This window comes from Narcine bancroftii, chromosome 3, assembly GCF_036971445.1.
Source record: "Narcine bancroftii isolate sNarBan1 chromosome 3, sNarBan1.hap1, whole genome shotgun sequence".
In the NCBI taxonomy this organism is placed as follows: Eukaryota; Metazoa; Chordata; class Chondrichthyes; order Torpediniformes; family Narcinidae; genus Narcine; species Narcine bancroftii.
In genome coordinates this window covers 243,916,214-243,942,999 of record NC_091471.1, presented here as the reverse complement: position 1 = coordinate 243,942,999, position 26,786 = coordinate 243,916,214, and the positions used below count along the sequence as shown (strand labels likewise).

At 43.9% G+C, this 26,786-nt stretch overlaps 1 protein-coding gene across 2 annotated transcripts in view; it reads right to left on the bottom strand.

The window, feature by feature from the left end:
- The window catches only part of LOC138758437 (complement C3-like), a 117,742-nt gene extending 92,546 nt beyond the window's left edge, over positions 1-25,196 (bottom strand). For both annotated transcript variants that reach the window (XM_069927347.1, XM_069927348.1), the window contains exons 1-8: positions 25,089-25,196; positions 22,449-22,641; positions 16,248-16,410; positions 8,461-8,531; positions 5,670-5,764; positions 4,865-4,947; positions 3,635-3,722; positions 2,388-2,490 (exon numbers count right to left, since the gene is read on the bottom strand). In XM_069927347.1, coding sequence (XP_069783448.1) covers positions 2,388-2,490; positions 3,635-3,722; positions 4,865-4,947; positions 5,670-5,764; positions 8,461-8,531; positions 16,248-16,410; positions 22,449-22,641; positions 25,089-25,156 — 864 coding nt within the window. In that variant the 5' untranslated portion in view covers positions 25,157-25,196. The remainder of the gene's footprint in view (positions 1-2,387; positions 2,491-3,634; positions 3,723-4,864; positions 4,948-5,669; positions 5,765-8,460; positions 8,532-16,247; positions 16,411-22,448; positions 22,642-25,088) is intronic.
- Positions 25,197-26,786: the final 1,590 nt, after the last annotated feature.

Here is a 26,786-nt window from a genome sequence, read left to right as displayed (position 1 = left end):
CTGGTGCAGGGCAGCAGAAAATGGGAAGACCACCCCCTGTTTGAGAAGGAGAAACCAAGGACATGACCCATCAGATGCTGACCACAGTAGGAGCTGAGCAAGGGGCTCCAAGGCTGAAGAACACAGAGGCGTTGGGCTGTCGGTGATTCGAGGTGAGGAACCCAGGCAGCCTGAGGGCTGCTGATGGTTCGCACCAAGCTGCAGATTGCTCAAGACTAGCTCGAGACTGGCTGAAGCGTTACCCGGTATTGGAACTGAGATGCAGAAGGGTGGCAAGGGCCTTGAGGGCTTCCTGATCGTGTCAGAGGTTAGGATCTAGAACTCGGGTTGCCGATGGTTTGGACTAAAGTCTGATTGGCTGAGGGAGCACCGAAGCACCGAAGGCGAATCCATGGACTTGGGGTGGGGGGAGGGGGGGGCCGGTGATACTGTCTTTTGCTTCTCTTTCACTGAATGTAAGAGGTGCCAGATAATTTCTGCTGGTAGAGAATCATTGCATTACAATAGACTAAAGGAAATAATGGGTAATTTTACAATAAAAAAATCTTGAATACTATTTATTGTCATGTAATAAAACAGAAAATGTTCTATTACCCGAAATTGCATTTAATCTGGCATAAGAAGACAAAGATTCCTGTTATCAATTTACACCCCGTGTATTATTGGAACAAAACGTTGATGAATATTCTTCAGGATTTTTTAAACGAGAAAAAAAATACACGGTTTTGCGAAAGAAGGTGTGGCACAATGCTGTTTCTCACACCAGCTAGCGGGTCAGGGGTTCAAATCCTAGGCTGTCTGTCAGGAATTTGTATGTCCTCCCCGTGTCTGTGAGGGTTTCCTCCGAGGCTTCCGGTTGCCTCCCACCCTTCGAAAGGTACTGGGGGTGTAGGTTAATTGGGTGCAATAGGTGGTGGGCCGAAATGGCTTGTTACCATACTGTATGTCTGCATTTAAATTTAAAGGCTTGAAGAAAACTGGGCCATTCTTCTGATCTGATGCACAACGAGCGATCGAAGCTGAAACCTAACCCAAATATGGCCACGGGAATTTTCGTTAGAATTTTATTATTTATGAAATGAATTAAGTTGTCTTTTAGAGTTTGAACACAGAATAAATTGATGGAGGAGTTCAGCAGGTCCATTAGGAGGAAAAGACCTGAACCAACATATCTTTGCCTCCTCGGAACGTTGCAGGACCTTCTTTAGCGATTTCACTTGGTTACTATAATCAAAGCATCTGCATCCCTTTGGAATTGCGGTTCAACATGTTAAATACTAAATTTATTTTTAACTTTCCGAACCTTTCCTCCTGAATTTTAATGAGTTGGCGTGGATGTCAAAGGCATTGACAGATTTCAATTAGCCCGAACTATAGCGGCACTTTTAGGGCCTCGCTGTAACCACATCAGCTACCGGAGTTCGAATCTGGCTTTCTCTGTAAGGAGCTTATACACTCTTCCCGTGTCTCTGTGGGTTTCCTCCGGTGGGCTCCAGTTTCCTCCCACCCTTCAAAAATGTACCAGGGTGTAATTGTGCAGAGCGGGCACATGGGCCACAAGGGCCTGTTACTGTGCTATGCGCCTCAATTTAAAATTTAAATAGCAATAGTTCAGTCAAGCTGCAGAGCAAATGTGCAGGCAAGTCATTTGGTGTTCAGGAGGTATTTTGTTTCCAAATGCATAGAAGGTAACAACTTAGTTGAGCTCATTCCATTTAGACTACAAGTGGGATTCAGATTTAAATGGTCAGTTAAGTTGAAGACAGGTAGTCGAGGAGATGTGCCAAAAAAACAAACCAGAACTGAAGGAACTCCCCAAAATTGAAAAAGGGCATCTATCTCAGCCTTATCATACAGAACAACTCATTGCCAAGTTGGTTCGGGAAATAGCTTTTTGCTGCAGGCAGTGAGATTGGTGAAATGTATCCTGTAAATCCTGGGTCTCTTAAATGAAATTGAGTAAATTATTTCAGATATTTATTCATATTTATTTTTATCATATTTTTATATACAGTATCTACATGAATATTATGTGCTATGTGAGAAATGTATATGTGTGGACCATGGACCAAAGAAATGCTCTTTCATCTAAATGTATACGTCAGCCTGCAGCAGACGTGGACATACCCTTCCATAAATCTTTGTCCGCGAAGCCAAGCCAAAGAGAGATATGTTCAGTCAGGAACAAAATAAAATATTCAATAATCAGATGTCTTCTCATGAAGAAATCAATTAGTTTTGTCAGCTGAATAACCCTGACCAATTTCTCTAAGACCTCAGGAACTTTGGATAAAACAATGCATTTGTCGGGACGTCTTGAGGACAGCAAGATTAGAACTTCTCCTGGATTCCTAAAGCCTTGGGAAAGCTTTGCAGTTTCTACTTACAGGCACTGTTTGTAGTGACTTTGGAAGGCTCAACTTTTCACCATCTTTCATTACGCTGAACAGAACAAAGGCTCGACCTTCGACGGATTTTCCATAGGTGTATCTAAGCAATGAATAAAACCCTGATAAACATTTCCAAAACAATCAAGTGTATCAGCAAAGGTGGAAGCCTTTGCTCTCGTCAGGCCCACATTGCTTCCCCAGAACAGAAATATTGTTCCCATTTCCCATAGCCCTACTCTATCTCAATTATTCAATATTCTTTTGATTGCCTGCAAGATTACCCTCTGCATTTTTCTCCTCTCATCCCCCTGATATAATTTACCCAGGGTTTTTGATTTCCCTACTCTTGACCCATCTACTGATGGGAACTAGTCCCTCTAACCCAAGCTAATTTTTGACATACAGCACACAAACAGGCCCTTCTGGCCCATGAACCGTGCAGCCCAAATATTCCGAACAATTTATGACCCTGGTACATTTTGTAGAGTGCAAGGAAAAAGGAGAACCCAGCAAAGATGGGGAGAATGTACAAACTCCTTACAGACATCACTGGATTCGAATCGGAATCACTGGTGCAGTAATAATGGGGTTCGAATCCCTCGCTGTCTGTACGAAGATTGTATGTTCTCCCTGTGTCTGTGTGGATTTTTCCCCGGGGGCTCCGGTTTCCTCTCACCGTTCAAAACATACCAGGGGAGTAGGTCAATTGGGTGTAAATTGAGCATCACAGATCTGTGGGCCGAAATAGCCTGTGCTGTGTATCTAAATTAAATTCTTTTAAAAAATAAGCCCTTTTGCTTGAAGAGAACGTCATCAGCTGAAAATTTTCTCCAAGGCCAGGACCATTATGGTAAATCATTCAGTCCCTGGTATATGGATAGGAATGGTGGAAGGATATGGACTAAATGCAGGCAAATGGGACTCACCAAGAATGCCAATATGGTTAGCATGGATGAGTTGGGCCAAATGGCCTATTCCATGCTGTATAATACTACGACTTTTCCTTCAGACTTGCATAGCCTTTCCAAGGTGTGGTGACCATATTCAAAGTCAATATTCCATTTTGGGGCTGCACCAATGGTGTAAGCTACACCAGCCAACACAAACTGAATAGGAATTGCCAGATGGCCTTGAATGCAAGGCAGAAGCGGGATTAACTTGACATCCAAATTAACCACCGATTTAATGCCACCAAAAAGAGCCAAATTTGTTTGTCCTATTTTCAGAGAGAAGTGAATACCAACCTTGCTGTGACTGTAATATGCAATTCTGTGTCATCCACGTAGAAAAAACGCTTCCCCGAATCCAAGGTAACTTCAAAACTTGGCAAAACTAGAAAAGGGACACCAAGAGAAAGAACATTTACTCAAGTGGACAAACTCACGCATCTCCAGCCGACTGAGCAGCGGAACGGACATGGACGGCGACATCATATCAAGTCATCAGCTTTCACCCAACATCTTTACAACATTCAGGGCAAAAATAGTAACTTCCCCTATTTACATCAGCCTTTAACCTGCCAAAATGCCTTCTTTGAATCACAAGAATATAACCCAAAGTCTAGATCTCCTGCTATCAAGGACGTAGAGCCAAAACTACCCTACTGAGAGAGCCTAAATTGTACTTAAAGGTATGCCAAAATATTGTTGTTGGTTAGGGCTATGTTTCTGTCATGGGAATAGCTGGGAAATTCAGTTGTGTCCCAGGGCCACATAAGAAAATACACACTGAATCCAAGGCCACATTAGTGAAGGAAGAGAACTCCTGGTATTGAGCCCTTGTGAGAAATGGTGGATGACTTGAGATCTGGGCCATGGTGTCAGAAAAGATTACTGTCTGGAAATCAGGATCTATGGAGGGTGTGTGGTGAGGGATTGCCTTTTGCGCACGTAGAACTTATTGGTGCTTGAACCCAGCTGTGTGGAAAGAAGGGAGTGAAACACAGAAGTCTGCAGATGCTGAGATTGGAGTAAAAACACAGAAACGTTGGAGGAACCCAGCAGGTCTCGTGGCATCCATAGGAGGTAAAGATATACTACCTACATTTCAGGCCTAGGCATAAGCAAAAAGCAGGCAGGCATCTTAGTTAAAGTTGAGGGAGAGAAAGGGGGAAGAATGGGTGGGGGGGGGGGGCTGTCCAGACCAACAGGAACAAAGGTGTCAACTTGATATGATGAAGAAAGGTGAGCATTCATTTTGGTTCTCTGAAAGGGTACAGAGGGAAAGGGAAAAAAGAGAGAGGGGAGAACAAGAATGAGAATTAGAGGAAAGCAGACAGCGGAAGGTCATGAACAGAGACAAATACCTTCGACCAAAATCCTTGCTTTGACATCCAATTGACAATGGACAAATCAAGATGGAAGCAAGGTGTCAAGTCAAGATGTCCTGTTATAGCTTTCATGTCAGTTATAATATTTCTATCAGAAGGAACAATTCTTTTGCTTTAGTTTACAACAAAGATGAACTTTCCTTACCGTACTCCTTCACCTCAAACTGAGATGTAAAATTTACATCGGGAGCATCATTATAACTTGCAATAATCGTCCACATTCCAATACTGAAAGATATATCCAATAAATTACTTTGCATTGTTAACTATTATATATTTCTCTGTCAATTTTGAAATAATTACTATTCATAAATAAAATTTTAATTAAAATATTCTCAGCAAGAATTCCAATGAAAATTAATAATCCTTGGGTCTTGACTATAATCCAACAGAGCACCAAACAGTAAAATGAGATCATGTAATAACACAGAAATGTAATATTACACAAAAAATACCTTTATTCCTCCATAAGTTATTGGGACGGAGATCAGTGTGAATTCTTACATTTCAGAAGATGGTGTAGTGGTGGAAGAGGCAGAACCACATCAGGTGAAGGGTGGGGGGGGGGGGGCGGCAACTTTAAACTTCGCAGTTGATCGCACTTACACTTCATCTAATCTGCTTTGATCGAATGCCCGAGGACAGGCAGGGATCAGGCTGTGGCCTGATATTGGCTGTGGATAATATTGGCTTGACTATCAGTGTTACAGATGGCAGCAATTTCATCCAGATTGCCTCCATCAACTGCATAAGATTACAACTCTTATCCCATCCTCTGGACGTTTCACACCCCTATGACCACCACCCTCCCCCCCACCCCGCCCCACTCCCCCTTCACCCACTCTGAATCTCAAAGCAATCAGATCTCCTGTCATTCTTTCAAATTCCAATAAACACAAGCCCAAGTTGTCGAACCATAATCTCTAATTGTAACAAGAATTGGCACATACTTTACAATCTCTGGTATTTTAAAGGTATTTCCAGAAATTCCAGTAGCATCTTTCTTAAAGATCTCTCTCCGTTGAACAACAATATCTTGTGGATTCTGAAAGTAGAATAGTTATACCAAGGTATTAATTATACCATGCCTGAAATCACAGCATAGGGAGACTGTCAAGGCCAATATATTGTGAAGCCCTCTAGAAGCAGGGGTCAGTGGCTCTCAAGGTCTAAGGTTTTGTCATTTTAAACATGCACACAGTTACCGAAAAGATCCTGCCAAATGAAGCAGTAGAGACAATCTCCAACAATCATGTTAGAGTTCGAGATACTGAAGTACGGACATAAGAAATGCAAGCTGGAACTGAGCATGTGGAAATGCTACACTTGCCCCCACACCACCTCCCTCGCCACCATTCAGGGCCAAAAACAGTCCTTTCATGTGAAACAATGCTCCACTTGTGAAACTGCAGGGGTCATCTACTACATCTGCTGCTCCCATTGTGGACTCCTCTGCATTGGACAGACTGGATGCAGAAAGGGAGGTTGCTTCATTGAGAACCTTCACTACATCGGCTGAAACTCATTCCCCGCTCCATTTCTATATGTTTGTCCATGGTCTCATGCACACCCAAAGATTGGAGGAACAACACCTCATTTTTTTTTCTGGACACCCTCGAACCAGATGGCAATGACATCAACTCCTCTAGTTTCCATTAGATGCCCCCTCAGTCTCTCTCTGTCCCTATCAGTATTTCTCTCTCTCTCTCTCTCCCTCCCTTTTCCCTCCATCTCCTTTCCTCTAGTTCTACCTTCCCGAAACCACCCACTCCCTAATCAATTCCCACCTTTTCTCTCTTGCCCCTCTACCCATGTCCAATTATGGTCTTGCCTGTTGGTCTGTACTCCTCCCCAACCTTCTGATTCAGGCTGTCTGCTTTTTTTATCTCCTGCCTTGGTGAAAGGCTCAGGCCCCACACATTGGCTCTATATTTTTACCTCCGACGGGCACTGTGAGACCTGCTGAATTCCTCCATCATTTTGGTTTTTTACTGCAATCACGACATCTGTAGACTTTTAGGTTTCTTTCATGTGAGTGACCTATTTAGCCTGGTGCATCCATCAATAAGATTGTGGTTGACTACAACTTCCTTTCTTTACCAATCACTGAACCCTGTATTCAAAATATCTATCTACTTTTGTCTTGAATATACTTTGGGATAGAAAACTCCTAGGATTACAGTCCACTTGGAAAACCTCAATCCTACAAAGCTAACTTTTACCTGGAGATCATGTGCTTCATTTTAATTGAAGACACAACGACTACCAATACTGGAACCCAGAGCACAAAGGAATCTTCTGGAAGTTCATGGAGTACTGTGTACAGTTTTTAGTGCATTATTTGAGGAAAGATGTGCTGAGTAGATGTGGCAAGGATTTAGCGGAGTTTGGAGCAAGAGGGCACAACTCCAGGGTAAAAGGGGGTCAATTTAAAACAGAGATGCAGAAAAATTTCTTTAGAGGGCCGCAAGTCTGTGGAACTTGTTGCCACAGGCCTCTGTGGAAGAGAGGTCGTTGGATGTATTCAAGGCAGAGATTGACAAGTGTTTTATTAGTCAGTGAATCAAGGGCGGGGAGTGAGGCTGAGAGGGAGGATGGATCAGCTCATGATTAGAATGGCAGAGCAGACTCGATGGGCTGATTGGCCTACTACAGCTGTTCCAATATCTTGTAAATAGTGGGTCAAGCAGCATTGGGGAGAGGAAAGGAATTGTTGACATTTTAGTTCAAAACCTTCATCAAGACGGAGAATGCCGCTGTAATGAGGAACAGATGGGAGGGGTCGGCCTGTAAAGGACTGATGAATCAAGGACGGCTGAAGGATGGCACAGAGATCTTTTCTCCATCTACTTCCAAATGTCTACAGCCAAAAATCGAGCTCAGATTACAGGGGCACATCTGTTTGAAAGCACAGTTTCACCACGTTTCCAGCAACTATTCGGCTGTGTCACGATGTCTGTTGGAAGAGTGAAGATACTACTAATATTACGCTACTGTGCGCAGCCAAAAAAGTCCTCTCACATATTCATCAAGAAATTCTGCAGAAGATGGGACTAATGCGAAATGCAAAAGTACTGAAGAAACTCAGCAGGTTACACAGGAAGTGAAGGGTAACAAACCTTGATGAAAGAGACTCAAACATTGCTTTATTGCTGTCAGCTGTTCACCAGCCACCAACTATAGTGAATTAAGTTTACCTGTTTATTCATCGCTGTTATCTCTTTTGGTGGGAGCGGTCAGTGCCTGTAAATGCCTCCCCTTGGTGCTGACCCTGTTCTGGCTTACTGCTCTATCCAGATTTATTACTGACTCCTGAAATCTATCTGTTCTTTATCTCCTCTCCTTCAACCTTCTGCATTAAACCCTTCCCATCCCCCATCCTGATATCTCCATGCACTTCTGGACCATATTTTGTTTGATATCTCTGCCTTAAAGACTCCAGGGTTGTTGTGACCCTTTTGAAAATCTGGCATTGAGTGACTGGAAATGTCTCCTTTCAATTTTCATTCCTCAACTCCAGCCTGAACAATTCCTTTATGGACAGTCTTGATAAAGAGTCATGACACACAAAAGTGGCTGACCTTTTCCCTCTAATGGATGCTACCTGGCCAGCTGAGTTCCACCTCCCCTAAAATTCTCTTCATGGTTCTCCTTGACAAATGGTGAGAAACTGCAACTCTCAAAGCACTTTAGTGGTGGAAAGATATTATTTTTCTCTGTGTTATGGAACAAGCACCTTACCATGAGCTCAACGATGGTTGATCTTTTGCTTGGCTTCAGGTCATTGTCCACTGTGAGCAAGCGATAGAGGACTAGGGGAAAAAAAAGAACAACATAGCAATGAATTTGCATCCCTCAAGAAGGCAGCCAACATCATAAGGAACTCCCATCGCCCTCTTCTCACTGCTAATTCCAGGCAGAAGGTACAGAAGACTGAAAACCAGCACCTCTAGACTTTCTATCCACTGTCTCCAGTCTCTCTTGTTTAACACTTCTAGGTTCAAGAACAGTTTCTTTCCAACAGCTATCGGGCTCTTGAACCTCCCCGTTGTTGCACTAAAAAGAACCTGCTCTGACACCTGAAAAGGACTGCATCAGTTTTATAGCTCCAGAATAATTATCTATTTATTGTCTCTTTTTAATCAATTAGAATCATCGAACCATCAAACAGAGGCGTGGTTAGCACAATGCTATTACAGCGCCAGCAACCCAGCTTCGAATCTGGCGCTGGCTGTGAGGAGTTTGTACGTACTCCCACCCATCATAAAATATGGACCATTGGACAGCACAGTTTTGTGGGCCAGAAGAGGCTGTTACTGAGTTCCATGCCTAAAATTGATAAATTTTAATTTTAATTTTTTTTAAATAATTTTAATTTAAAAGCCCTTTTAATCTGAGCTGAACCATTATTCTGTCTACTTTCACTGACCTGCACTAGATTATATACCTCCATGCCCCTCTCATCCATGTACCTGTCCAAATTGGAGCCGACATTTACCAATTCAGCTGGGAGCCCATTCCACACTCTCAACACCCTCTATGTGAAGAATTTTTCCCTTTAAACCTTTCCACTTTCACCCTTAAAAGCCTGATTGTATTTATTCTATCAATATCCATTAGCATTTTACTGCCACAGTTTTTTTAAAAAGGAGCACCTTTTATGTGGAAATGTGTCTGATGAAAACTGGGGGATGCAATAGGTTAGAGAGCCTCTTGTCTATTCAAACATAGCCCAAAATGAAGAAATGAACGTTTATCCCTGATGTAGAATGTTCATTTCCATGAGTTTGGGATCCAGCAATGCCTGTGATAATTCATTCAGGGTCTGGTGTAATCTTTTGATTTATTTTCAACTTCACTTGGGAAACAGTCTCCCCATGTCCAGTGCTGACATGAATATTCCTCATGATGCCTGCGTCCATTCCGATGAGAAGTTGAAGCCATTTGAGAAAGCTAAACAGACGATTCTTCACAGCCCCTTGTACATCTCTTCCAAGGATCTCTGACAGAATAACAGCCAATTAAGAGTTTTTCCTTCTCATTATAAACACTGTTAAAATGCATCCAATTTCATAAACTCTCATAACGTGAAAATGAAAAGATCATCATAAAAAGTTTAGTTCCTCCAAAGGAAATGGACCATTGACAATTTTTCTCAAGCAAATTATTTCAGTAACAATTGGGTCTAGAAAAGTGATTCTCAACATTCCCTTCCCATTCACATAATCAGGATAATGTGAACTATTTTATAACCGTGTAAAAATACTCCCTTCTCACTGTAGTAACAGTAGTGTACCACTGTGGAGTGAATGTATATGTATATGTGTTTGTGAACAGTTTCCTGAGATGGTAGATGGCATCCGTAAGTAAAGTCTCTTCTGTTATTTGAATCTTGCATCTCTAAGTTATTCAGGAAGTCTCCCAAGTAACTCCAGATACATAACAACCACCTTAAGCAGATGACAGAACTCGGCCAGAGCCAGTCTTCATTCCATTAATGACATTTACAAGAGGCAGAGTGTTCATACAGCAGTGAAACAAGACAATCGACAGATGCTCTGATTGTAGTAAAAAAAGCAAAACTGCTGGAAGAACTCAGCAGGTCTCACAGCGTCCATCTGAGGTAAAGATAGATGACTGATTTTTCAGGCCTGAGCCCTTCTTCAAGGTGTGATAAAAAGCAGGCATGCGTCTGAATAAAAGAAAGGGCTGGGAGAGAAGGTGATAGTTGGATATGGAGGAAGAAGCCAGGGGAAAGGAAAGGTGAGCGTTGATAGGAAGCGGAGATGGTTGGGGGCTAGTCTCGATCCTCAAAACCCCCACCCACACCCCCAAAGCCGTGCCTTTTTCTCATTGCTGCCATCAGGAAGGAGGTACAGGAGGCTGAAGAAGAACACCCAATGGAACAAAAACTGCTTCCTTCCCTCTGCCATCAGATTTCTGAATAGACCATGATCCATAGAAACAGCCTCTGCTTTTGCATTGTGAGGGCTGCTGGAAAACAATGGATTTTGTGACATGTTCGTGACATAAATTCAGATTCTGAACATTGGCATCCTGGGAGCAAGATTTATACCACAACCAAGGCAAACTGCTTGTGGAATTGGCTTGCGAATGAAAGTAATTAATTTCATGGAACACCTGGCAGGGCCGGATTAAGGTAGTGGGGCCCCAAATTGTGTCGGCTGATGCAATGAGGGGGAAGAAATTTTAAAAATTTGAACTTAGTTCTTCAGATTTGTGTTTTAGTTGTGGTCCAGAAATAGGTACTTTTTTTCCCATTCGACTTGGACTTGTTTTAAGGTTAAAAATTTTTGGTTACAAATTAAATCGTTTTGAGAGCAAGTATTAAAAGTGAATTTACCATTTGATCCATTGTCATTTTTAGTAGGGGACATCAAGTCGATTGCTTTAGGGTTGAGGTTGACTATGTATCAAATTGAATTTTTATGTTTGACTTGAGCTGTTTCTAACAAATATTTAGCTATTACATGGAAATCTGATTTAGTTTAAAGTACGGAAAGATGGCACATTGAAATGAAAGCTTGTATTCCTTTAGAAAAAGATAACATGATATGAGAGAGACATTTTTTCTTTGTTAAGTGTGGAGCCCATGTTTACAAATTATTGGTGTTAAAATTTGATCTCTCGGTCTGCTTCGGTGGATAACTGCTTCGCGAATAAAAAGTTGATTGTGATTGTTTTCATTGATCTCCTTCCTTTCTTTGTAGGTGGGTAGGGGAGAGGGAGGGTGGTTGAAGGAGGTTGGGGGTGGGGAATTATGGTAGCTTTCTCAGATCACAACCTATTCAGTGATTTCATCCTTGATAAAAGGTTATAATCATTTTTGCTACCACCCCTTTACGCTTTCATACTTCCCACCGATTCTCTCCGCTAAAACCAAACAGCCATTATATAACACTGATAGAATTACTTACATTGCAGGCATCAATTCCCACTGTCAAAAGTACTCACTCTAGAAGTGTCCCCCAATACTTCTGTTCACTCTCCATTTCTTTCACAAATTGGGAATCGACAAATTGTGCAGTGGCTATGAGATACCATAGTTTGTCTTTTGATAATAAGGTTGGCGATTTCACCCAATTACCACCTTCAATGGGGGTGATTAACAGAGACCCTTAGGCGCTGAACACAGATTAAACTGAAAATGTTTGTTAACCACCCAGTCAGCCATTTAGGATTCATAATACAGAGCAAATCTGCAAGCATTTAGCCCTTGAAAACATGGGGCCTGTTGCACATGCTACTTTTGGAAGTATTTCTTACTGGGGGGTGGGGGGCCACACTAGAGGCTGGCGCTGGTTGAGATCACAACTCTTTGCAGTCTTTTCCAGTCTCCCTTTTGTATTGAAACGCAAAATTGTTGAGGACCCTTTCTGCCCCGTGCACAGCACCTTTCAGCTGGTGCTACGGGGAAGGGATCCAGGAGGATCAGAGCCAGCACCACCAGGTTGAGGAACAGCTTCTTCCCTCGGGCAGCGAGAACGCTGAACAAGCAAAGGCACTGCTCGCATTAACCAACGGAGATTCTCACATTTACAAAACAAATATTTATTTATTTGTATATGTGAATACTTGTCCTGTCTATGTATTGTTTGTCAGTATGTGTGTTATGTCTGGTTGTGTGTCTGTGCGTTTTGCACCGAGGACCAGAGAACGCTGTTTCGTCGGGATGTACTTGTACAATCAGATGATAATAAACTTGACTTAAACGTTAGGCCCTTTCAAACTTTCATAACATAACAATTACAGCACGGAAACAGGCCATTAGGCCCTTCTAGTCCACACCGAAACAAACACCCCTTTCTAGTCCCACCTCCCTGCACAATGCCCATAACCCTCCATCTTCTTCTCATCCATATACCTGTCCAACCTTTTCTTAAATAATACAATTGACTCCACCGCCACTATTTCTCCCGGAAGATCATTCCACACGGCTACCACTCTCTGAGTAAAGAAGTTCCCCCTCATGTTACCTCTAAACCTCTGCCCCTTAATTCTTAACTCATGTCCTCTTGTTTTAATCTTTCCTCCTCTTAACGGAAATAGTCTATCCACATCCACTCTGTCTATCCCTTTCATAATCTTAAATACTTCTATCAAATCCCCTCTCAACCTTCTACGCTCCAAAGAATAAAGACCTAATCTGTCCAATCTCTCCCTATACTCTAGATGCTTAAACCCAGGTAAAATTCTGGTAAACCTTCTCTGCACTCTCTCCACTCTGTTTACATCCTTCCTATAATTAGGCGACCAGAACTGCACACAGAACTCCAAATTAGGCCGCACCAACGTCTTATACAATCTCAACATCACCTCCCAACTCCGATATTCCATGCAATGATTGATAAAGGCCAGCATACTAAAAGCCTTCTTCACCACCCTATTCACGTGAGTTTCTACCTTCAGGGAACGATGTACCGTTACTCCTAAATCTTTCTGCTCTTCTGTATTCATCAATGCTCTCCCATTTACCACGTATGTCCTGTTCTGATTCTTCTTACCAAAATGAAGCACCTCACACTTATCAGCATTAAATTCCATCTGCCATTTTTCAGCCCATTTTTCTAAGCAGCCCAAATCCCTCTGCAATCCTTGAAAACCTTCTTCATTATCCACTATTCCACCTATCTTAGTATCGTCTGCATATTTACTAATCCAATTTACCACCCCATCATCTAGATCATTAATGTATATAACGAACAACAATGGGCCCAATACAGATCCTTGAGGCACACCACTGGTCACCGGCCTCCAACCTGACAGACAATTATCCACTACCACTCTCTGGCCTCTCCCTTTCAGCCAATGTTCAATCCATTTGACTATCTTAAAATTTATACCTAAAGACTGCACCTTCCTAACTAACCTTCCTTGTGGTACCTTATCGAAGGCCTTACTGAAGTCCATATAGACAACATCCACTGCGCTACCCTCATCCACATTCCTAGTCACCTCTTCAAAAAATTCAATCAGATTGGTCAAACATGACCTTCCTCCCACAAATCCAGGTTGAGTGCTCCTGATCAGACCCTGTCTATCCAGATGTTTATAAGTACTATCTCTAAGAATTTTCTCCATTAACTTACCTACCACAGACGTCAAACTTACAGGCCGATAGTTGCCAGGCTTCCTCCTTGAACCCTTTTTAAATAACGGAACCACATGCGCAATGTGCCAATCCTCCGGCACTATCCCCATATCTAATGACATTTGGAAAATTACCGCCAGATCCTCTGCTATTTCCTCCTTCACTTCTCTCAATGTCCTGGGGAAGATCCTGTCTGGTCCCGGAGACTTATCCACCTTTATATTCTTCAAAAGCCTTAAAACTACACCTTTTGTAATCTCTATATTCCCCATATTTACCCAATTTGCTTTTTTTATCTCACATCTCCCAATATCCTTCTCCTTGGTGAATACCAAAGAAAAGAAACTGTTCAATATCTCCCCCATTTCTCTAGGCTCCACACACAGTTTTCCGCTCTGATTTTCTAAGGGACCAATTTTGTCTCTTGCTTTCCTCTTACCATTAACATATTTGTAGAACTCTTTTGGATTAGTTTTCACCCTACTTGCCACAGTTTTCTCGTACCTTCTTTTAGCTTTCCTAATTCCTCTCTTAAGATTCCTCTTACATTCAATGTATCTTTCAAACATCTCCTTAACTCCATGTTTCTTATATCTAATGTACGCCTCCCTTTTTCTTCAAACCAAGTTTCCAATATTCCTTGAAAACCACGGCTCTCTCAAACCTTTTGCCCCTCCTTTTAACCTAACAGGAACATAAAGCTTTTGCACTCTCAAAATCTGATCTTTAAAAGATTTCCATCTCTCTACTACATCCTGCCCATAAAACAAATTGTCCCAATGCACACCCTGCAAGTCCTTTCGCATCTCCTCAAATCTAGCTTTTCCCCAATCAAAAACCTCAACCCTTGGCCCTGATTTCTCTCTTTCCATAATGACATTGAAGCTGATGGCATTATGATCACTGGACCCGAAGTGCTCGCCAATACTAACCTCCGTCACTTGACCCATCCCATTTGCCAACAGTAGATCTAACACTGCTCCTTCTCTGGTCGGCACCTCTACATATTGTTGTAAAAAACTATCTTGCACACATTTCACAAACTCTAACCCATCCAGTCCTTTCACAGAATATGTTTCCCAATCTATATGTGGAAAATTAAAATCTCCCATAATTACAACCCTGTGCTTATCACAAATATCTACTATCTCCCTACAGATTTGCTCCTCTAGGTCTCGGTCCCCTCCGGGTGGTCTATAATACACCCCTACAAGTGTAACCTCTCCTTTCCTACTCCTCAGTTCCACCCAAATAGCCTCCGTGGATGTGCCCTCTAATCTATCCTTCCTAGGCACCGCTGTAATATTTTCCCTGACAAGCAATGCAACCCCACCTCCTCTTGCCCCTCCGACTCTATCACACCTAAAACAACGAAACCCAGGGATATTCAGTTGCCAATCACATCCCTCCTGCAACCATGTCCCACTAATCGCTACCACATCATACTTCCAAGTATCAATCCACACCTTCAGCTCATCCACCTTTTGTGTAAAATTGGTTAACCATGCAATTAGCATGGTTAGCACCCCACATACGTGGCAATTTGAAAGGATCCACCCGGGTCATCTCAATCAGAACCCAACCAGGTCCCTGAACTACCTCAGAGGTGGTCAGGGAACCCAGTTAAACGCACTCAGGCCTCCTTTAGGGCAGATTTGAAAACAAAAATGGCCGACCTGTTTACTCCGGTGATGTCAGCACTGCAGACGTCACCAGCATCTGAACATCATGAACTTCTGGCAAGTGGAGAATAAAACAGCAAAGACATCCCCAGTCCCGAGTGCCCGCTGGAAGACCACCCCAGTCGTCCCCTGACTGCCCTGCCAGCAGCCCACCCCAGTTGCCCCGAGTGCCCCGCCGGTAGACCATCCCGGTTGCCCCATGACTTCCCCGTCTGCCTGGGTCTCCTGACTGCCTCGTTGACAGCTGCCTGCAGGGAGCAGAATGGTAGGTGCAGACTTCTAACGCAACGTGTGTGTGTGTGTGTGTGTGTGTGTGTGTGTGTGTGTGTGTGTGTGTGTGTGTGTGTGTGTGTGTGTGTGTGTGTGTGTGTGTGTGTGTGTGTGTAATTTGTGGGGATAAGTTGAGCAGCAGCACATTGCAATTATCACAACATTTAAGACAATACTTTTTAACCAGGGGCTGACGAGGGAGTGCATGAGGGTGAGGGTGTGACAGATCATTCACCGCATCATCGCGGGGGTGGGATCCCCCTTAAATTGCCGGGTTGGCGATTTAGCAGGGAGGTCCGCCTTCCATTTGAAAAGTGGATCCTGCACCCAAGACCCAGGAGACACACGCGGTCCCAGGAGGGCTATTCAGGAACGGCAGTTTGAAAGGGCCTCATGGTCTTTGTGCTTCACTAACGCCATTCACATGGACAGGACAGATAAAGTCAAACTAAAACCAGACTTACCAGTTTGAGCTGGGGTGTAGATTGGTTTGTCAGTCTGGATAAAGATGTGTCCTGTTTGTTGTGAAATAAGGATAATGCACTCCAGAGTAAAAGAGTTTGAAATTGCTCTCAAAGTTGCAAAATTCTCTCTTCTGGAATCCTTTGGAAGTTTCTCTGCAGGTACCTGGCAATAATGTAAAAAAGAAACAGAATCACAATGGGTGTGATTACTATGTTATTCCACCCCCCCCCCCCCCCCCCATATATTTCACCCCAAAGTTCAGGCCAGGAAGCACAAAGATTTAAATCTTTACTCACATTAGGTTACTGGTCAGGTATTAATACACTGTCACACTGAGCATGATCACCACTCAAGTGTGATGCATCTTTCACAGTCATGCAATGTTCATGCTCCACCATAAAATAGTCCCAAGTTTCCTCTGTATATAACCATATAACCATATAACCATTTACGGAGCGGAAACAATGTTGGCCTTTCGAGTCCGCACCGGTTCACTGATTTTGTGCGTCCTGGAAATTGTTAAAAATTAAAAGATTTATTAAGATTTAAAATTTATTTAAAATACATTGTTACAGCTTCTTCACCTGCACTTGCCATTAAGAATTAATTATTCTAATTACACAATTGCAGTTCTCTATTCTTTTCAGTGCTATCGCATTGGTGGGAGGATGTTGCTTCTCCACCTCGTAGACCTTGTTGCATCTGTTTGGTTCGGTGGTGTTGCTACGGTTGTAGATGGTGGTGTGGTTTGCCTCGGTTCTTCCATTGCTTGCTGTTCAGTTCTCACGGTGTTGTTGGTTGGGGTTTCTACGCTCTTTCCTTCACAAGTTGTTGGATTTTTAGAAGCTGCTGGTGCTTCTGGTGCTTTCCGTGTCAGATCTGGGGTTGGGCGAATGTGGATTCTGTTTTGTCTCAGCTACCTGCCAGATTCTGTCTCAATGATGTACAACCTTAGCGTCTCAGCTTGTCCAACAATCTTTGCTGGGCTCCAGGTGTTTATCACATGCTGCCCTCGGAAAAGTTCTGGTCCTGTTTGTGCATGCTTATTACAATGTTGATGACTTCCCTCTTGTATGTTAGTCAGCTTTCTTCTTGTTTCCTCTTGGTCGTCTGGTGGATGGATTTTGCTTGGCAGGTTTGTATTGTACTTTCTGCCATTCAGAAGCTCTGCTGGGGATTTCATGTCAGCCCTCAAAGGCGTGGCTTGCAGTGACAGAAGGACGAGGTAGGGATCTTCCTATGTCTCTCAACACCTTGTGAGAGTGTTTAATTGTCTGTACAAGCCTCTCAATGAATCCATGACCTTTGGCGTAATGTGGTGATGAAGTAGTGATGGTGAACCCATATTCTGCAGCTATTTCTCTGAATACACGCAATGTGAATTGGGTCCCCTTGTCACATATCACTTGTTCGGGTCTCCCCTGTTCTGTGAAGATCACATGTGCTGCAGCAGTGATGGTCGATGTTTTCAGGTCCTTCACTTTCCTGATGAAGGGGAATTTGGAGAAGTAGCAGGACACAATCAGATACCCTTCTTGGCTTTCTGTGAACAGGTCTGCTCCTACGATGTGCCATGGCCTGGCGCGTATTTCCACGGGTATCATCTCTTCTTTTTGTTGTGTATTTCTGGCATGCCGGACATGTAGCCACCATGTTTCCGATGTTCTTGTACATGCCTATCCAGTAAACTCTTGGCTTTGCTCTAAGTTCGCATTTCTCCATTCTCACATGGCCTTGTTGTATTTCCTGGAGAATTTCTTTTTCATTGTCTTTGGTATTATCAGCCAAGCCAGCAGTACACCGTTCTCCAGGGATATGTCGTCCCTGACAGACCAATACTGACGTATTGTAGGCTGTACCTGTTTTATCCTTTATGGCCATCCCTGTATCACCTGTTTGGAGAGCAGCTGCAGCACCTCATCCTTTGTGGTTTCTTCTTTAATCTGGTTTAGTTTGTTATTGGTTACCCTGACGAGGTGATGTATCTTGATTTCCATGTCTTTCATTTCGTATTTTTCATTTGGGAAAGACATGACAAAGTATCGCAAGCACCATTTCCTTCCCCGGCCTGTACTTCAAGGTAAAGTCATAACATTGGAGCCAGAGGAATAGCCTCTGTAGTCTGGCTGGTGCCTTGCATAGGTTCTTTTTCTGGATGTGTTCCAGCGGACGATGATCGCTTTCTACCACAAACCGTCTCCCATAGAAAAATTTGTGGAACTTTTCGTATCCATATACGACTGCCAACAGCTCCCTTTCAATATTGGCCTATTGGGTCTCTGCTGTTGTCAGGGCTTTTGAGACAAAGGCTATCAGTTTTCCTTCCTGCACCAATGCTGCCTCAAGGCCTCTGGTGGAAGCATCTACTTGTAATGTGACATTTTCTTTCCTGTCATAATAGCTCAGTTCTACTTCTCTGCAGACATTTCCTTAAGCTTGTCGAAATCTCACTGATGCGATGGTGACCACTGAAACTCCACATCCTCTTTCAGCAACTCTCTGAGGTTGGCTGTGTGGTCTGACATGTGAGGGATGAAGGAACTCGTATATTGGACCAGGTCGAGGAAGCTTCTTACTTCCCTTATGTCCTTTGGGTGTTCCATTTCAACCATGGCTGTTACCTTCTCTGGACTTGGCCCGACCCCTTCAGGTGTGTCCACCATTCCGAAGAACTGGCACTCTTCCACCTTAATGATGCATTTGTCTGCATTGAGTTTGATGCCGGCCCCTCTTGTTCTCTCCATGGCCTCATGTAGGTGGAAATAATGGGTTTTCCCGTCTCTGCCAAAGATCTGGATGTCACCTGCGATGCCGACACTGCCCTTGCATCCCCTGTAGGTCTCATCTATCTTTTGCTGGAAGATCTCTTGGCTCACCTTGAGGACAAAAGGTAGGCATAGGAACTTGTACCGGCCGAATGGAGTCTTGAATGTTGTTAGCAGTGTCAATGCTTCATCCAGCTTCACATTCTAATGCCCATTCTTGGCATCTAGCCGACTGAAGATTTTGGATCCCTCTAGTTCAGAAGTGATGACTTCCAGGATTGGTATTGGATCGTGCCCTCTTTCGATTGCTCGGTTTAAGTCTTTGGGGTCCAGAAATACTCAGGCGTCCATTCTGTTTTTCTTTTACTACTATAGAATTTACCCAGTAAGTTGGCTCTACTACTTTTGCTATTCCATGTTTTTCTTCCAGTTCCTGCTTTAGCCTTTGTTTCAGCTCCTTTGGCACCTTCCATGGAACATGGATTATTGGTTTGTATTTTGGGTCTATAGTAATGTGGTATTCGAGTGAAGCAGGTGGAGGCCCCGGTCCGGGCAGAAAGAAGGAGGCGGCAGCCCCTGTCCAGGAACAGGGAAGGCGGCGGCGGCCCCGGCCCCAGTCCAAGCAGAAGGTAGGCGGCAGCGGCCCCGGTCCGGGCAAAAGCGAGGGGGAGGCGGTGGCCCCGGCCTCGGCAGAGCGAAGTGCTTGACGTCCTTTTTTGCGGAAACTGCCAAAATGTTTGGCCTGGAAGTCAGCCTGAAGAAAACTGAGGTCCTCCATCAGCCAGCTCCCCACCATGACTACCAGCACCCCCACATCTCCATCGGGCACACAAAACTCAAAATGGTCAACCAGTTTACCTATCTCGGCTGCACCATTTCATCAGATGCAAGGATTGACAACGAGATAGACAACAGACTCGCCAAGGCAAATAGCGCCTTTGGAAGACTACACAACAGAGTCTGGAAAAACAACCAATTGAAAAACCTCACAAAGATTAGCGTATACAGAGCCATTGTCATACCCACACTCCTGTTCGGCTCCGAATCATGGGTCCTCTACCGGCATCACCTACAGCTCCTAGAACGCTTCCACCAGCATTGTCTCCACTCCATCCTCAACATTCATTGGAGCGACTTCATCTCCAACATCAAAGTACTCGAGATGGCAGAGGGCGACAGCATCAAATCCACGCTGCTGAAGATCCAACTGCGCTGGGTAGGTCACGTCTCCAGAATGGAGGACCATCGCCTTCCCAAGATCGTGTTATATGGCGAGCTCTCCACTGGCCACCGTGACAGAGGTGCACCAAAGAAGAGGTACAAGGACTGCCTAAAGAAATCTCTTGGTGCCTGCCACATTGACCACCACCAGTGGGCTGATATCGCACCCAACCGTGCATCTTGGCGCCTCACAGTTCGGCGGGCAGCAAGCTCCTTTAAAGAAGACCGCAGAGCCCACCTCACTGACAAAAGACAAAGGAGGAAAAACCCAACACCCAACCCCCAACCCACCAATTTTCCCTTGCAACCGCTGCAACCGTGTCTGCCTGTCCCGCATCGGACTTGTCAGCCACAAACGAGCCTGCAGCTGACGTGGACATTACCCCTCCATAAATCTTCGTCCGCGAAGCCAAGCCAAAGTAGATTCAAAGTTCCCAAAGCACCCAATTGTGTCATCAAAGCATTCAGGGGACATGTCCATGAGCTCGGGGATACTTTTGAATGCCAGGTTGCACTTCTGCTTGAACTTTTGAAAAGCCTCTATGATGTCGTTGGCTTCCCCGTCCATAACTAGGTGAAATGCTGCTGTTACAGCCGTTTTCTTCTCCAGCCCTGGTCATCAGGCAATGGTGCTTTTTCATTGTTTCCTTTTCTTCCTTTTCATTTTGGTTTATAGGGATTGTTTTTCCTATATGATGTGGGTTTCTATCAATCCCACCACTGCTACCATGTTATGTCCTCAGTTGTACCATCGGCGGTCTTAACAAACACTCAGGAAAAACTTGTTTAGAAGCACAAATCTTTACTCAGGTACTGGTCATGTATTGCTACACTGTCGCACTGAGCATGCTCAGCACTCAAGTGTGATGCGGCTCTTCCAGTCTTGCAGTGCTCATGCTCCAGCGTAAAATAGTCCCAAGTTTCCTCTGTCCATAACAGGTAGATAAGTGAATTTGCTGTTTGATTGAGATTGCATGAATTGGTGAACTAACCCTAGGGGTACCAATGCTGGTCTTTTGTATTTTTTTACCTCTTTATTTTCCCACAGTTGCTTGAATTAGACAGCAGCTAATAGCCTGAATATGCCTGGGATGGTCTGATCTCAGAAGCTAAGCAGGTTCGGGATTGGTCAGGACTTGGAGGGGAGTCCGCCTGGGGACACCAGGCGCTGTGGGCTTCTGTGAGGGGACAAAAGTGGCGACTCTGTCTGCCTTACGGTTGACAAAAAAATTAAAGAATTTCATTCTAAATGTAGTATTATATGTGACAATGAGGGAACCTTTATTCTGGATAATGGGGATTTTACTGTATTTGGTATGATCTGTAATCCATCAGGGATATCTTCCTTGCCACACATTTTTAAATAGATTACAGATTAGGAAAAGGAGAGATGCAATGAGAACTTGGTATCGCTGGGCACCAGTCATTGAAAGTGGGCATGCAGGTAGACCAGTTAGTGAGGAAAGCAAATGGTATGTAGGCATTCATAGCAAGAAGATTCGAGTACAGGAGCAGAGAGGTTCTACAGCAGTTGTACAGGGTCCTGGTGAGACCATACCTGGGGTATTGTGTACAGTTTTCAACTCCTTATCTGAGGAAAGACATCCTGGCCATAGAGGGAGAGCAAATGAGGTTCACTAGATTGGTACCTGGGATGGCAGGACTTACATATGAAGAAAGGCTGGATCGACTAGCCTTATACTCACTGGAATTTAGAAGATTGAGGGGGGGAATCTTATAGAAATGTATAAAATTCTTAAGGGATTGGGCAGGCTGGAGGCAGGAAGGTTGTTCCTGATGTTGGGGTAAACCAGAATCGGGGGACTCAGTTTAAGGATAAGGGGGAAGTGTTTAGGACTGAGATGAGAAAAAAAATTCCCTCAGAGAGGGGTGAATCTGTGGAATTCTTTACCACAGGAAGTAGTTGAAGCCTTATCCATATTTAAGAGGTAGTTAGATTTGGCCCTTGTGACTAAGGGGATCAGGGGGTCTAGGGAGAAGGCAGCAACCGGGTACTGAGTAGATGATCAGCCATGATCAAATTGAATGGCTGGGTCGGCTTGAAGGGCCAAATGGCTAACTCTTCCATCTATTTTCTATGTTTCTATAATAAACAAAAGATTGGTGGTAAAATCTCCTCCCCATGTGTAACTTGAAGTAAAAAAGTACAAGGAGTTTTGAAAGCTAAGAAGTTTAATATAGGTGTCCATTTACCTTAACAGTGCCAGAAGCAATGTACTTGTTTGCTGATGTCAAATGGATTTTGCTCCGATGTAATAAAACAAGATTTTGAGGGAAGATAAGCAAATGAATGTCCACTTCAAGATCAGCATGGAGATTGTGAGCTTCCACAATCACAGTCTCTTCATTTTCAATTCTCAAAACATTGGGCGCAGTCAGCGTATATCTGCAGGATAAACAAAGAAAAGGAATAATATTTCACCATTGGGGAGTCAGGTATTCAGAAAACAATTTTATTTAATTTACAGAACGTGGGTTTCACTGTAAAGATAGCTTGTTTGGATATCCCTCAATGCCCTTCGAAAATAATTGAAAGCCTATCTTTTGAACTGATGCTATTCAGAAATATGAAATTACCAAAAGTTGCAAGTGCGAAGTCATTTGAATAGTTCGACTGGGGTATTTAAAGAAAGTGTTTGAATTCCTGACAACCCATTTGTATGCCCACCTGGAAATTGGAGGAACATTCCCTCTGCACCTTCCTCAATCCTTCTGTCTCCAGCTCCTCACCACCTTCCCTCTCCATTCAGAGAGCTAACCCCTCTCCCGAGCTTTTGTCTCTTCTGCCCTCCCACCTATATCCACCTTGCCTGTACCCCTTCCTCCCTCCCCCACCACCAACTCTTTCCCTCCCCCCCCCCCAAGCTTGACGGAGAGCCCAGGCTGAAACCTTCCTATCCATACTCCGTGACCTGCTGAGTTTCTCCAGCTCTTTTGTGTATTGCAATCACAGCGTCAGCAGGCATTTCTGATTAACTCGGTTCAGCTGCTCAAGACGGCTTAACTTCAAGCTGTTGTTCCTGGTGTGATTGGTGTCGGGGGGCCGATTGCCATCAGCAAAGCCCACTAAACCTGCACTGGTTCTTGGAAAGTGTCCTACTGCTTTCTCTTCAAGGCACTGCCAATCATTTTGTTTTATGGACATACCAACAGGGTAACAAGCCCTTTCAGTCTGTGACCCCTTGTTGCCCAAATACCCCATTTGACCTACATTTTGAAGGGTGAGAGGAAACCAGTGCACCTGAAGGAAATCCATGCCGCCATGGGGAGAACCCTTTACCAACAGCGTTTGTTTCAAGCCCAGGTCGCTGGAGCTCTAATAGCGTTGCTCTGTCCTGCTATACTAACCTTGCCGAACTTTCAGACCAATAATTGAATACTTTGGAAGCGATTTGAAGGGTTCTTTCAAAGGAATTCTGCAAAGGGTTTACAGGCCATCTTTCCACACTCAACAAGGAGTAGAAGAACCCATTGAGCCTGCTCTTCCATTCAATAAGTTCATGGCTGATCTGGCAGAGGACTCCGTTCTACTTACCCAGCCATTTTCTCAGTTAAACAGGACAGTCTGCTGATGCTGTGATTGTACTGCAATACCTAAAAGTGCTGGAGAAACTCAGCAGGTCACGTAATGTCGATCGGAATATTTTCCCTTCAAGCATTTATTAAGTTCTTCAGAAATCATGAAGAAATCTGCTTCTCCCATCTTTCCAAGCAGTTAATTCATACCTCAGTTCCTACATTCCTTGCTGACTCTTTGCCAATCATTTTAAATCTACGTGTCCACCTACCAGATGGAATATTTAAATGTTTTTTTAAAAGTGTACCTAAAGTTTAACTGTAGCTTAAAAATATTGTTTTCTGGAATATGTCCCACCGACCTAAAACAGGGAGACCATTTCCCCCCCCCCCCCCCCACCGAGGAGGAGAAGCTGAGGTGACGATTCTCGGGATAGTGGATAGTGAGGTGTTTCTTTGGCTGAAAGACCAATGTATGTGGCAGGTTGCTGGCGGGTCGAGGCAAGGAACACACAGAGACGCACCAGGCTGCGGTCGGCTGGAGACTGGCTTGAAACTGGCTGAAGGGGGCAACGGGCATCGGAACCAGGATGCAAGAGGTGCCAAGGGCGCAGAAGGGGTCGGATCTGAAGCTTCGGTTGCCAATGGTTTGGACTGGACTCTGTGTGGCTTTGGAACCGCTGGAGGTGAATCTACGGACATGGTGTGTCTGGGGGGGGGGGGGCGGGGGGGAAATATCTCTTTTGCTTCTTTGTCTCTGACTGTAAAAGGCGCTTCAAGCCATTTCTGTCAATGGTGAATCTGTCTGCCTTACAACAGGCAAAAGCAATTTCATGCAATATGACACTGTTTTATTACAAAGGCAATAAATTGAATCTTGAAACTTCTCTGATCTCTCAAATAATTGAAGTCTCTCATACCTAGAACCAAATCTAATCCATCTCCTCTGCAAACTCTCTTGACATCAACTTAAAATATTTCTTTTTGACTAAACTACATCTGCATTTCCAAAAAGAGCAACAGAATTGAGAAACAATGGGAATCCAAGAAGAAATCAATCAAGATGCTTCCGACAAGGTTGGATAGATTTTTTACCAAGACGGGGAATTGAGGGATTTGGGGAAAGGACAGATAGGTAGAGATAAGCCGATCATCAGATCAGCCATGATCTCATTGAATGATGGAGCAGGCTCGATGGGCCTGATGTTCTTCAACCCGAGATAAAATCCCACCTAATTTTCAGCAGAGGGTCCCCTCAATATGCTGAAGAGCAGGAGAGATTCGGGGTGCTAGGAACCAATATACTTAAGTACTTACAAAGGAGAACACAGGCTCAGCGCAGGAAGAGACAGCAAGAGACCAAATAACAGTGGCTTCATCCCCATGATGGCAGACCGCTTGACTGGGGCAAAATTTTACAAATCGGGTCAAGTTTATATAAAAAATCATCACTGACTTATTAATATTTAACAAATTAGGTATTTATTCTGCTAGGTACATTAATAAAAAGCAAATATTGATCATACTTGTTTACTCAAGAGTTTATTTAAACTGAGAAATCTGGTTAAAATCCGGGAACAATCGTGGTTTGCCTCATTTGTCTGGAAATTAGAATTTGACCGTGAACTATCCAGATAAGAACTGCAAACACACCTTGCAAAATGTTATGACCAAAGTTTCAAACTTGAGCAAATTTGAACTCTGTTTGAATGCATATTTTGGCACAGTACAATGCTCTGTCAGCTAAATGTCTGTACCTTAAAGTATGGCACTCAAAACACAGGATATCTCTCCCATCTGAGTCATACTCCACGGCCATCTATGGATCCTGTGTAGTAACCCTGGCTGTTGGAAGCATAGTGTACGAACGCTTCAGAATTCTCGTCATGCCTCAGCTCTGTGCCCTCTGCCCTTCTCCCCCTTACCGTCTATGACAAACAGTTCTTGAACAGCTCCCCACACCCTGAATGTTGACCCCCCCCCCCCAAATATGCACCAACCACACTCCCGATTGTTAACCAGTAGCCACCGGGAGTAGACAGTACAGTGCTGCTGACGGGGCGTTTATCAAGTCGAGGTTCTAGCAGTTATTGGGTGAGGACATCATCGAGGCCAGTCAGTCCTTGGGAGGGCCCAGGTTGTTGTGGTCAGGAACATGGAAAAAATTGTAAGGTCATTGACCACAGCCAGACTATCAACCGTTATACTCAGGTCGATGTATACCCCCTTCCCCGCATATCCATATGGTCAACCAGATCGCACAGTATCAGGTGTTTTCCATGATTGACCTACTCCATCTCCCGATCCGCCCATCTGGGTCCCTTTCGGTGTCACAAATAGGATCACAATTTTCCAATGGGAAATGGACCGCTACAACTTACAGGCCACGTTACCTCAATAATATTACCATTTGCGTCCACAATCTGCAGGACCTTGATGCTAATCTCAACGTCCCTTTGAGCAATGAAATGCATGAACCTGATATATAATGATGACAAATGTGTCTTCCAGACAGCACAACTGGCCATCCTTAGCTGTGTTGTTGAGAACAGCATAATTGGCCCTGACCCCGCCCGCATCCGTCCGTTGACAGGGCTGCCTCTCCCTCATACCCTAGAAGCTCAGGTTCTCACTACGCTCAACGGGTCGCCAATTATGTAGACAAGATTCGGTCATTTGTCAAAGCCACAACATTTCCCCTTGTGAAATATGGTTGAAGATGATTAAACTCGCACCATTCTGTGAAAAGGAATGGAATGCAAAGAATGTAGATGAGAGCTTGAAAACAGACAATACTAGCTAGTAGGCCTCTTCTTAACAGGAGCCCCAAGGATGCAAGGATCTGGTTCAGGCCAGTACAATGACCTAAGGTAGTCTATAGCTAGTACTGCACTTGCTTAATAGAGATATGAATATTAACTTAGACACCCCTAGGGAGGGAATGAACTAATTAACATAACATGCGATGTATGAAGAGGGAGGAACTGAGTGATACCTGTATTGATGGAAGGGAAA